The sequence below is a fragment of the Lissotriton helveticus genome, chromosome 1_1 (genome assembly GCF_964261635.1).
Source record: "Lissotriton helveticus chromosome 1_1, aLisHel1.1, whole genome shotgun sequence".
In the NCBI taxonomy this organism is placed as follows: Eukaryota; Metazoa; Chordata; class Amphibia; order Caudata; family Salamandridae; genus Lissotriton; species Lissotriton helveticus.
This window is the reverse complement of record NC_136057.1, coordinates 1464593912-1464606449: the sequence shown is the minus strand read 5'-3', so window position 1 is coordinate 1464606449 and position 12538 is coordinate 1464593912. Positions and strand designations below refer to the sequence as shown.

The 12538-nt window shown below is 49.3% G+C and overlaps 1 protein-coding gene across 13 annotated transcripts in view; it reads left to right on the top strand.

Annotated features, from left to right (window-relative positions):
- Window positions 1–12328, top strand: part of SLC39A5 (solute carrier family 39 member 5) — a 284979-nt gene extending 272651 nt beyond the window's left edge. For all 13 annotated transcript variants that reach the window (XM_078686187.1, XM_078686198.1, XM_078686177.1 and 10 more), the window contains one exon: window positions 11701–12328. In XM_078686187.1, coding sequence (XP_078542313.1) covers window positions 11701–11850 — 150 coding nt within the window. In that variant the 3' untranslated portion in view covers window positions 11851–12328. The remainder of the gene's footprint in view (window positions 1–11700) is intronic.
- The last annotated feature ends 210 nt before the right edge of the window (window positions 12329–12538 follow it).

Genomic DNA, 12538 nt, shown 5'->3' with positions numbered 1-12538 from the left:
GAACCACGACTCGAGTCAGGACGAAGTCGAGAGGATGTAGAATTGCTGGGGACCCACAGAACCACCCAAGGTAAAGTAGATAGGGACCCTATGGGGATTGTGTGCAGTGTGGGAACATGACAGCGTGCTCCTTACAAGTCTATGTGCAAGGCGCGGTTTGATTTTTAAAGATTAAGGACCCTTCCCAGTGGACCCTGAAGAAACCCTGTGAAAGTCAGAAGGTTGGAGAGCCACCCCACCCGTAGACACCCTAGTACCCACGTTACCTACACCAGGGAAGCCGGGTGCGTAAGTGTGAAGTGGTGTTGAAAACCGCCGTCAAACCCAATGGAGGACTTCAGGAAAGTGCCGCTGTGGAGGAAGAAGTATCTGGTGGAATCAGAGGATGTATTATTGATGAGAGGTACCGGCAAGAAGAGGGGACAGAGTCTATGTCACTCAGGGGAGACCAGGAGACTTGGAAGAAAAATGACATCCGATGTTGAGTGTTGCAGGATGGATGACGAGGCCCTTGACTCTGCAGCTGTGAGGACCAGGCGATGTTGAGGAGTACCAGGAGCTGTGCACGAGCTGTCCCACGAAGGATGTCGAGTGCTGATGGGTCGGTGTGTGGCGAGATTACCAACAAGCCTTGGCAAAGGCAAGCCACGCAGGAATCAAAGAAAGAGCAATGTCAGGACCAGCAAGGTCCAAGGGACTCACCAAAGGAGCGGAGTCAGGGGAGGCCCTGAGCAATCAGGGAAGCCCAAAAGAAACCAGTGTGACCCTCAAGTGTACACACAAGCTGGAGGCACTGAAGTCGCGAGAGGACCTCTAGCAACTCACCAAATGATGCAGGCCACAATGCATACGATGTGGTGTGGCTGAAGATTCTGGTCACCGGAGGTGCTTGAGGTTGGTGCTACTTGGAGACCAAAGATTTTCTTGCAAAGAAGTCAACAAGCCTTTGCAACTGCAAGTTGGTTGCGGTGCACAGGGGTTCGGTTATTGCAACCCCCACGAGGGTACTGGCCTCAAACTTGGTGAGAGGGCAGGCATCAGGAGCTGTGGAAAACCACCACCTGTGTTGCATAGCCCACGAAGTCCGGCGGAGCTCAGGATCTGCAGACCGGTCGACTTAGTTGCAGTGCCTGCGAATGCAGGGGAGTGACTCCTTCACTCCAAGGGAGATTTTCCCCAGGTGTCTTTGATGCTTCACAGGCCTTGAAGGTTTCTGTATGATGCACAGACGATACAGCAGACTGGAAGGGAGACAGTCCAGTCAGGCCCAAACGAAGTCCAGAGTGCCCAGACAGTAGCAGTGCAGTGGTGTCTGATCTGAATCTTATCCCACGACAAATCTAGGGACCTACACCCAGGTAAGCCCTTAAGTACCCTAGAGAAAGGGTTGGGAAGATTCAGGGGACCCTCCCAGGAGAGGCTCTGGACAGGGGGAGGTTACTCCCAGGTCCTTTGTCCAGTTTCACGCCAGAGCGGGAGCCAATGGCTCCCAGAACAGGTTTGAACTGGACTATGCACAGGGAACCAAATGTGCACCCCATTCAGACTTTCTGGCACTGGCAAGTGCATCCAGCTAGTCCCAATACCCTAAATCCTGTCTGGGAGGTGGTCACACCTCCCTGTGACAGGATGCCTATTGTTCTGCCTTCCCTTGCTCGAGCTTGGCTCAGCAGCAGGAGGGCAGAAATGTGTCTCTGGTCAGCAGGAACCATTTGAGCTGTCCAGGTCTGGAAGACTGGTACCGGGAACACGGAGAGCCTTACGGAGGGCTCTTCCAGTGCTTGGTATCATACCTCCCACACCATTTACAGTGTGGGGTATGATTCCACCATGTTTGATACCAAACATGATAGGACTAGTTAGAGCTGTTTTCGAGACGGTGAAGTGACTGACGCCGTGGTGAACATTGTTTGTTCGTGTCACCAGCTGTATTTAGTGAGACCGTGTGTTGCTAGCAACGTGTTTTTTGGAGTCCACCCTTATCTGAGCGGACACACTTGAGACATAAAGATATTAGTTGCAGTACCTGGGAAAAGAAAGTGGCCCCCACACCACCCTTGAGGGTGGTCCTTTGGACTAGCCGGTTCCACCGGCTTTAGGCTCGGCCAGGGCCCCCGAAATTAGAGTACCCATGTCCTGATGAAGCCTACATCATCTGGCTGAAACGCGACCGCGACTGCGTCGACACCTTTTTTGAATGGAGTCCCCTGTTATTACTTATAAAAAGATTTGATTTCTGTCTGTTATGCACCTATATAATTAGAGATTGGGTTGATGTTCTAACCCCTTGGTGCTTCTCTTTTGGGACTACCATTTTTTTGTGCACTCCATTGCAAGTTAAGAGGAGGCATCTATGTAAATTGGTGTATATATATGTTGAATTTAGGGTACAGATAAATGATTGCTTTGTACATGTTTTGTATATTTGTATATGATGTATATGTGATAATTTGTATATAGACTGTTGTTTGTTGTGCCTCCCTAGATGTCCGCTCATATTTGTGTATATAAATTAACCGATATATGTTTTCAATGTTCTTTTTTTGAATCGCAAGATAATTAGGTGTTTCTTGCTTGAAAATTAAAAAAGGATTGATCCCTTCAGTACCTTTTTTTGTTACTTCTTCATCTTTGGATGTCTCCTGCTCAGGTACGGGAGGGTTAAGTGGGCAGAACCCCTAACCATTTTTCTGATCTTGAACTGGACTATGCACAGGGAACCAAATGTGCACCCCATTCACTTTCTGGCACTGGCAAGTGCACCCAGCTAGTCCCAATACCCTAAATCCTGTCTGGGTGGTGGTCACACCTCCCTGTGACAGGATGCCTATTGTTCTGCCTTCCCTTGCTCGAGCTTGGCTCAGCAGCAGGAGGGCAGAAATGTGTCTCTGGTCAGCAGGAACCATTTTGAGCTGTCCAGGTCTGGAAGACTGGTACCGGGAACACGGAGAGCCTTACGGAGGGCTCTTCCAGTGCTTGGTATCATACCTCCCACACCATTTACAGTGTGGGGGTATGATTCCACCATGTTTGATACCAAACATGATAGGACTAGTTAGAGCCGTTTTCGAGATGGTCATCGCGTACTTATGCGGTGCCCCTCTATATAGTATATGGCTGCTTCACTGACAACCCAGGAGAATGGACTCCATAGGCTGCAGGGGTGTCCTGCTCATGCAGGGCACCCTCTCACTTAGAACCAAGCACCCTACCTTCAGGATTGCAAAGGCCTGCTATAGGGGTGATTTATAGGTTTTACGTACAGTGACCCTAGCTATGGGAAACCTATATCTTTAGTACGTGGTGTAAGCAACAACTTACACAGGCTGCAATGGCAGGCCTGTATTCCATTTTGAATGGTCTCACATGGGTGGCATAATACATGCTTCAGCCCATCGGAGACCTTTGGGGTACCTATGCCCTGGGTACATGGATACCATATACTAGGGACTTATAAGGGTATCCCAGTATCCAATCTGGGGTGTACCTAAGTACTGAACAAACCAATTTAGGGAAAAAGCAGATAGACTGGGGTCCTGATTAGCAGTATCCCAGTCAGACTAGTCAAAAACAGCATCACATCAAGCAAAAAGTGGGGTTAACCATAGAAGTAGATCCTACAGACCAATCGAGAAATGGTCTGTTTCTGTACTGCCTGCCCTTTCTTGACACCAACATACTCCACGAAGTTGGTCATTCACCTGGAACCCAATCAACTATGTCAAAACGGAAGATAAGTCCAGAAGGAAAGTATAATTGCGGATACATTGTCTCACATAGAGTGGATATTGTCCTGGATTTTCAAGGTTGCAGCTTCATTACTACAGACACTTCAAACATCTGATTGAGAGGAGGCAAAGTCATTGTTTTCAAAAAGCGTGTTCAATTGGTTGGCTACACATTTCTCGGTTTCCTTGTCTACCCCCGTGGATGGGATGGTCACAGGTCCATAGCAATTTAGGTTTCTAGGGGCAGCTTGTCTTTTTTTGTTTAATGAGTGCAGTGTTTTGCTCAGTTTTCAGAGTTTGGGAAGATGCCTTCTGTTAGGGTTTAACTGATTAGTCTGCACCACAAGTTGGAGAATAATGAGAAGCTACTTTTGATGATAACTGAAAGCATTAGGTTCTCATGGTAGAAGGTAGGTTTAATACCTTGGAAGATGGAAGTTAAATTTGTATCAGTAACTGAGTTCAATTTGCATGTCTTGGCATGTAATGATAATAGTCTATCACTGAGGTGTGTTGTTCGACGCAGTGATGGATTTTCTAGTAAACAAAATTTTGCTTGAGAAGGACTCAAAAATATTGAAGTTGTGCAGCCTAAAGATCTTGTGATTTTTACTGAATTGAGGCATTTATTTTCACCCATGTAAAAAAAAGGACTTCCGTGGGTGAATGAGTCATTTATTTTGACAGTGTCTGGTTTTGGTGGTGAGAAATTTAATAAGTTCTTTTATTCTTGCATATTGAGTTACGAGGTCCGATGGATCAGTCTTTGAATTATTTCTTACCTGAAAGAGGTCATTTGAGAACCACTAGTCCATTGTTTTGCTGTTATTCTTGCAAAAGAAAGATTTTAACCCCTTGTCTCGCAGCATTGTTGTAAAAGGTGAATAGTGAGTTCAAGTCATGAAAAAATCAGAAGCATTCAATCTATTAATTGCAGCCAGTCCTTCTCAGACACCTTCTTGAATGATTTTTGCATTGTGGTTCAGGTTTTTGTGCATCTTTCAACTGTTCAGATATGGCCTTCTGGCTCATTGACCTTGTTCAATGTGTTCCAGCGGTCATGACACTAGAGGATCACAGAGATCCACATCTTCGATCTAGGCTGTGGAAGTTACTTAGACGTCGCCCTCTTGTGCTGACATCAGTTCTGTACATGACTCTCCGCGCCAGAACATAAAGCCATGCAAGACACTGACCACTGGTGCACAAAACTAGGGCCCTGAAAGGATGTTCTTAACCCTTGAAATCAGTTCGCAGAACGGGGAGGATGGGTGAGGCAGTAAGGAATCGATAACTAACCTATGTTTCTTACAGATATATTATTACAGAAGGTAAGTAACTTGTTCATCCAAAGGAAACAGTTAGTTATAGATTCCTTACCTTAGATACCCCAGCAATACCATCCCCAGAGGTGGGTCTACGAACCAAGATCACAGCAGAAAATCCTGGAGAACAGAACGGCCGAAGAAGTCGTCTCTCCAGACTTGGCTGTCCAGGCAGTAGTGTCTCGTAAACATGTGCAGTGATGCCCACGTAGCTGCCTGACAGATGTCATTTAGGGGGATTCTCCATCCCAAAGCAGTAGTAGCTGCTGACGCACTGGTAGAAAGGGCACGCAGCCCCACTGGAGGCTCCTTCTTAGCCAGAGTAACAGGCTTTGATGCACAGAACAACCCACCTGGAGATGGTTTGTTTGTGCACGACCTTTCTTGGTGCCCACGTAACCAACAAAGAGCTAGTCGTCTACCCGGAATTGCTTGGTGCGATCCAAACAGAAGGAGAGCGCCCGTTTTGGATCCAGGCGGTGGAGCCTCTCTTCCTCTTTTGAAGGATGCAGAGGCGGAAAGAAGGTGGGCAAAGTGGTGGTTTGGCCAATATGAAAAGAAGTGACCACCTTTGGAAGAAAGTAAGGTCGAGTTATGAGGACGACCTTGTCCAGGTGAACAGCCAGAAAGGGAGGCTTGGAATACAGAGCTTGTAGCTCACTCACCTTGCGCGCAGAGGCGATGGCCACCAGAAAAGCAGTTTTGAGAGTTAAGAGTCTGAGAGGACAGTTATGTAGCAGCTCGAAGGGAGTGCACATAAGATAGGTTAGAACCAAGTATAAGTCCCACTGAGGCATTACGAAGGAAACAGGTGAGTAATGCCCTTAAGAAATCTATTTACAACAGGGGACTTGAAAAGAGAAGGCTGATCAGGAAGCCAGAGAAAGGCTGAAATGCCCGAGAGGTAGCCCTTAGGAGGGTCCAGAGCAGAGCCCTGCTGGGCCAAAGAAAGGAGGAACAAGAGAACCTCAGAAAGAGGGGCACAAAGGGGATCCACAGCCTTTGCTGTGCACCATGCCACAAACGTATTCCATCAGCAGATGTATACCGTCTTAGTGGAGGGACACCTGGCTGCCAAGATTACATCACAGACTTTGGGAGGCAAGTCAACTGCCGCCGCTCAATCTCCACGCAAGGAGGTGGAGGCTGGACAGATTCGGGTGGAGGACCGTCCCCTGCTGCGGCGACAGAAAATCCTCCCGAAGAGGCAGTCCGATCGGTGGATCGATGGTCATGTTGAGCATTTTGGGATACCAGACTCTTCGTGCCCAGTCCGGAGCCACAAGAATTACTTGGGCCCGGTCGCACATGATCTTCTCCAGCACTCTGGGCAGAAGTGGTATAGGCGGGAAGGCCTATAGAAGACCGCAACTCCACTCACCATAAAAAGCGTCACCCAACCAGTGCCACCTTGGAAATTCCAACGCGCACAATTGCCAACATTGCATGTTCTCTTCGGTGGCGAGTAGATCTAACCAAAGCTTTCTCCACTGTTGAAAGAGATCATGCACCACGCCATTCATGATCCATCATGCACCTGCGGCGGAGTTAGTCTGCCCTGGCGTTCAGTGAACCTGCCAGGTGTTGAACCACCAGAGATATGCCCTGATGTTCCAGCCATGTCTAGAGACGGAGGGCCTCTTGACATAAGTTCCAAAACCCCACCCCGCCTTATTTGTTGCAGTACCACATGGCGGTGGTGTTATACGTGATGTTGTTCGTGAACATCAGCACTACTCTTCCCCGGACAGAGGGAAGGAATGCTTTTAGTGCAAGACGGATGGCCTGGCGCTCCAGAAGGTTGATGTGAAGCTCAAACTCCACTGGAGACCAGAGACCTCTGATCTCTGTCTCTCCCATGTGGCCGCCCCATCCCAGAAGGGATGCGTCTGTCACAACTGTGTGTTCTGGTTGGGAAAGGGAGAGGGATCTTCTGTTGACCCACTCCTGGTTTGTGAGCCACCACTGCAATTGTCGTGCAGTACCCTCTGAGATCTGGACGCAATTGGACAGATTCCCCTGATGCTGCGCACACTGGAACTTCAGGTCCCACTGCAGAGCCCGCATATGCCACCTGGCATGATCGATCAGCAGGAGGCCATGAGGCCCTGCAGCTTCAGAGTCATCCTGACCGAAACCCGGGATAGAGGCTGAAAGATCTGAATCATAGCCCGAATATCCCAGACTCGCTGTTCAGGAGGATAAACCCAAAACTGCGTTGTGTCCAGAACCGTTCCGATGAAGAGGGGGTCAGGTGCGACTTGGACATGCTGATTGGAGAACCCCAGCGAATGCAGGAGGTTGGCCATAGTCTGGAGGTGGGAGAAGACTACCTGAGGTGAGCTAGGGAAAGACTGTAACCCCTGATCTGTGCAGATGAGCTGCGACCACCGCCATCACTTTCTTGAACACCTATGGGGCGCTGGTAAGGCCAAAGAGGAGCACGATAAACTGAAAATGCTCGTGGCCTACTGTGAACAAGAGGTAACGCCGGTGGGCCGGCAGGACGGGGATATGAAAATAAGTGTACTGCAAGTCCAACGCTACCATCCAGTCTCCAGGGTCGAGGGCAGACAAGCCAGAGTCAACATTTTGAACTTCTCCTTCCGGAGGAAGCGGTTGACGTTCCTGAGATCCAAGATAGAACGCAGGCCTTTGTCCCTCTTGGGCACCAGAAAGTAGTGGGAATAGCAACCACGACCTACTTCTGGGGCAGGAACGTGCTCTATGGTGATGGTAACTTCCTGTTGGAGAAGGACCAGATGATCCCCCAACATACAATGGTACTGGGGTGGCAGGGCTGGAGGGATAGTCTAGAAGGGGAGCGAGTAGCCACTTCGGACTATCTGTAAAACCCACCTGTCTGACGTGATGGTGTGCCAGTGGGGGAGGTGATGGCCAATCCTGTCGCCCACTCGTGTTTGATGGGCCCTGAAAGGTCAAACTAGGAGGGCTTGGAGGAGGCTGCTGCAGAGGGGGGTGGGGCAGACTGGCCTGCCCGCTGGCCCCCAGAACCAAGTTGGTGGTTCCCACGGCCACGCTGAGGTTGTACAGCTTGCGCTGGCCTGTGGCTCTGAAAAGAATGTGTTGGAGCACCCCTTCCGTGGCCACGAAAGGGGTGAAAAGCAGACCGTGCAGGAAACGTGGTGGAGAGGCCCAAGGACTTGGCCGTAGCCCGAGATTCCTTGAAGCGCTCAAGGGCATTGTCTGCTTTGTCGCCGAACAGGCGACGGCCATCAAAAGGCATGTCCATCAAGGTGTTCTGGACATGCACTTGCGCCTCCGTATCCCATACAGAATGTGAATAACGGCCCAGAGGCATGCAGTGTTCACCGACCGCAGCCCCGGCCCAGGGCTGACGCCACTGCTCGAGGCCGGGCGGTGGCGACCGGCAACCAGCCCATCCACAGGAGCCCCTGTGGTGGGCCTGGACCAGGAGCCCAAAAGGATGTCTGTGAGGGCTGCATTAAACAGCAGCAGGGGCTCCGAAGAGCTTGCTGCCAGCTGAAGCACCTCTGTCAGGAGGTTAGTCCTGACTACCACAGTAGGTAGCTTGAGGTTTAAGGCCTTGGCCGCCCTACGCAACCCTACTGCCTAAGACGCTCCCTCCTCCGTAGCCACAGTAGGAGGAGACAACATGCCAAGGTCTGGTGAAGTGTCCAGACCACTGGCATCCCCCAGTTCCACTCTCCAGTCTGGATCGTATTCTAACTGGGAAGTGAGAGGGTCCTCAGACCCTTCCCAGTCTTACTCACCCTCCTCTGGCTGCGATACTGGCTGAAAATGGCCAGGGTGGAAAGCAGGCACTAAAGTACCCACCAGCACTGGATCCGGCGCAGGTCGGGCTCCGTATCCACATCGGGGTGGAAGCCAGGGTAGACGTCGGCTGGAGGTCCAGCTGGCGCCGGCTGTGGATGTGGTGCCGGTGGAATTCACGCCGGTGGAGGTGTTACGAGGTCGACCGCTGCCGATCCGGATCCAGACCTGGATCCAAGGGGGCCCTGTGGAGCTGAGGCTGGAGCCACCTGCGTCGAAGGCCTAGGGCCCCCAGCCAAGTCCGCGGGGCCCGAAGGCGCACCAGCGGAGTTGGACTACCCAAAGATGGCATGCATCTCTACGTAAAATTGACAAAACTGGACAGGGGTTGGTCCCGGGAAGGGAGGAAAGCCAGGAGTCGACCCAGAAGGAGAGGTATCTCCCGCATCCTTCGTCACGTGGGCCGACAGAAAGTCGAATAGCGACAATGCTTCTTCGGCTTCTTCTTGTGCTTCGACTTACCTGACCCCTAGTGCGAAGACTTCGACGAAGATTGATGATAGCTCTGCGATCTGTCTTTCTCCCGCAAAGACTTCGGGCCATGGTCTGGCAGTCTGAGGACGACTTTGGGTCGTGGTTGCGCTCCAGGCAGTAGAGGCACACGCAGTGCGGATCAGTCACCGACATCAGTCGAGAACAGGAACTGCAGGCCTTGAAACTGGGCATCCCTCGTGCACCAGGAGTCTATGTAAGACTCGAAAAGTAGACAAAAAGTCACTCAAAAATTGACTGGGGGTACTGCTCTCCGATTCCGCACTTGCTGGCGCGGAAAAAAAAGAACTGACGTCAGTGCACGAAGGCGGCATCTAAGTAACTTCAACGATGTCATCCCGGCGACCACAACACTGACGACGGATGCGGAGCCGCCCGACGTGCAGGGGTACTGCTGACGAAAAACTTTGCTGATCCAGTCGGAAGCCTGGGGAATATTCTAAGGTAAGGAATCTATAACTAACTGTTTCTTTCAGATAGCTCAACCAATCAGTTGGAGCAGAGCCATTATAACCTCCACAGGTCAGGGTGGCTCCCTTTTCTCAAATTTGCAGAGTCCTGCCACGACGCAGTGCCCCCTAAAATACACAACTGTGTTGTGCCACCATCTTCGTTCTAATATAGATCTCACTGCTCATGGGGGCAGCTCAGGCTAGCTCCACACTGTTAGCTAGACCTTGGGAACCCCATAACAGGAACCACGATGCCCTTTTTTTGCTGACCAGGTCCCTGGCCTCCACAGATCCACTCCCACTGTGGTGGATTTATGTCTGAGCCACAAGGGCAGAAGCAGCTGTGGAGCAGAAGCCTTTATTGCAGCCCTTCGATGCGAGCACAGGCTTCTACCCAACAGCAGACATTCCAACTTCCTTCATCAATCCTGGTAGGATGTTGTGAGCACCGGCTGGACCAGTCTTGCACTGTTTTCCCAGGTTTCACTCTGCTTCCACAGACCCACCCGTTGCTGCAATCTAGTCTCGGACCCATACCTCACCTGAGGGATACAGGTGTCTTGAAAGGGCATGAGGCCCAAGGAGCAAGCCCTTCCCTGATCTCTTGTGGGCAAATTTCCTGAGTCAGGGTAGATTGGCCCCCCTCAGTGGGCTGGCCACTGCAAGGTCCCCATCCCCTAATTCCTGACTTGACATTCTCAGCCCTGCTTCACAGATGAGTGCATATTGATATGGTCTGGTGATGCACCCATTTACCAAAGATTAGAGGCCACCTTTGAGTAGGATGATGGATCAACTAACTAACGGCTAGGGCGCTCGACCTCGGACCTGGGGATCTGGGTTCGAGTCTCGGTAACGACGCCAAAACCTCCTGTGATTCTGGGCAAATCACTTAATCTCCCCGTGTCTAAAATGAATGTGTGTCCGTCCTCATGTAACGTAACTGGTGTTATGTAAAGCGCTCTGATACCTGATTCGGTTCGGGCGAGTTCGCCCTATATAAAACTTTGCAAAAAAAAAAAAAACTTGCGCATGATCAGAGACCGCTCAAGAAACATCTGCTCTCTTGGATGAAATGTTTAGTCTTATTTTCTTATTTACATGTTTATATTGCATAAGCCCCAGATGGTGACAGTTTATCAGGAAATATTCTGAATACATCCTTTTGTCTCTCTTTGGCAGTTCCTCTACTGCCCCCTCCCCCTTTTGCTTTTTAAAGATACTACTGCAGATTCCAAGTCTCTGGCCTGCCTGTGGGTCGCCTGAACAGCAGCAGAGGCCACATGATTGGGAGAAGCATGGCCTTAAAGGTCTAAGCATTAGGAAATTAAGTCACCTGTTTCTAATCTGATAGAGAAGGAAAGCAAACCTAAGCTGTCTTCTGCCATGTTATAACTGAAAAGCAAAGGATAGATCATTTGGTCTCGATACAGAAGTTCACAACTCCCATGTCAAAATGACTGTTCTCCGAAGGACCAATACCAAGCAAGTTAACTGCTCTGAAACACCCCTATAATGTGCTCTTTCCACCAAGCCCAGTGTGCATCTCCCAATTGCTGCCGGTTTCAATGACGTTGGAGAATAATGATCCCATAAATAAAAGACTTGAGAGAACACAGAATAAGATTTTAAAATGTGATTATCAGGCACAAGTGAAGCTTGCATGAGGATATATGCTACTGTAATATATAATATATGTTTTGGTCTGTAAATGTATCACTCATTTTTGAAGACTGCAGCAAATCTTTGTACTGCTATGCAACGTTTGATCTAACATGTTAGATCACGTTTACTAACTAAAGTGAAACTGCTAGAGCTCAAGTATGTAGTAAAGGCTGTTTATCGTGTGTATGTAAAGGACAGACTTTGATGTCCCTCTCTTTTCAGCTCCCAGACATGTTGCAGCGGGATCCTGCTGGAAGGAGACAGACAAAGACCTTCTTTTTGCGCAATGCTGGGTTCCTGCTGGGGACAGCCTTGATGCTCTGCATTGCCCTTTTTGAAGATGAACTACAGTTCCTTATTGTGGATTTATGAGCCTTCCGTTCATCGTTCGTCTCAATTTACTCAACCCAAAAGAACCATCGCTGCCCTCGAAACATCTCCATTAACAAAGATCAGATCTACTACTTGGATGCCTCGTTACCAGAAACTGCCTTGGACAATATAGAAATCTGTAACATAACAGACCAGGCAACGATTCTCCTGCGAAACTCATGGACAACCCTTTAAATCTATTCTGTAGTGGTGTCACAAGAAAAGCCAGCATTTCCAGATCTAAGATAAAATGGATGAACAAATGCAAAACGTAAAATGAGGGTTATAAGAGACATCTGTCAAAGCACTGCCACAGAGGGTGCCCAAAAACAAACTTTGACCTATCATGCCACAGTAGGACAATGTAAGCAAGTCATAGGAACACAGTCAACCATTCCCCTTCCTAACCGCAGGTTATGTATGATAAAATGTGGTGCCTCTAACAATCTTACCAATAAAGTCTGTGATTTTTAAGCTATGAATTGGCCTATTTTGTTGCAGTAGGGTGAGGTCTGATTGACAAAGCCATGAAGGGAAATCCAGAGCTGAATGACTTTCCTTCCTTTTGATAAGTGCACAACAGCTTTCATTTTGTCCCAAAAAAAGCTGAACCATTTTTTTGTTGAAGTGGAAGAACTGATTTTTATTTTTCTAAAAACAAATTATCTTGAAAAAAGTTAAAAGTACG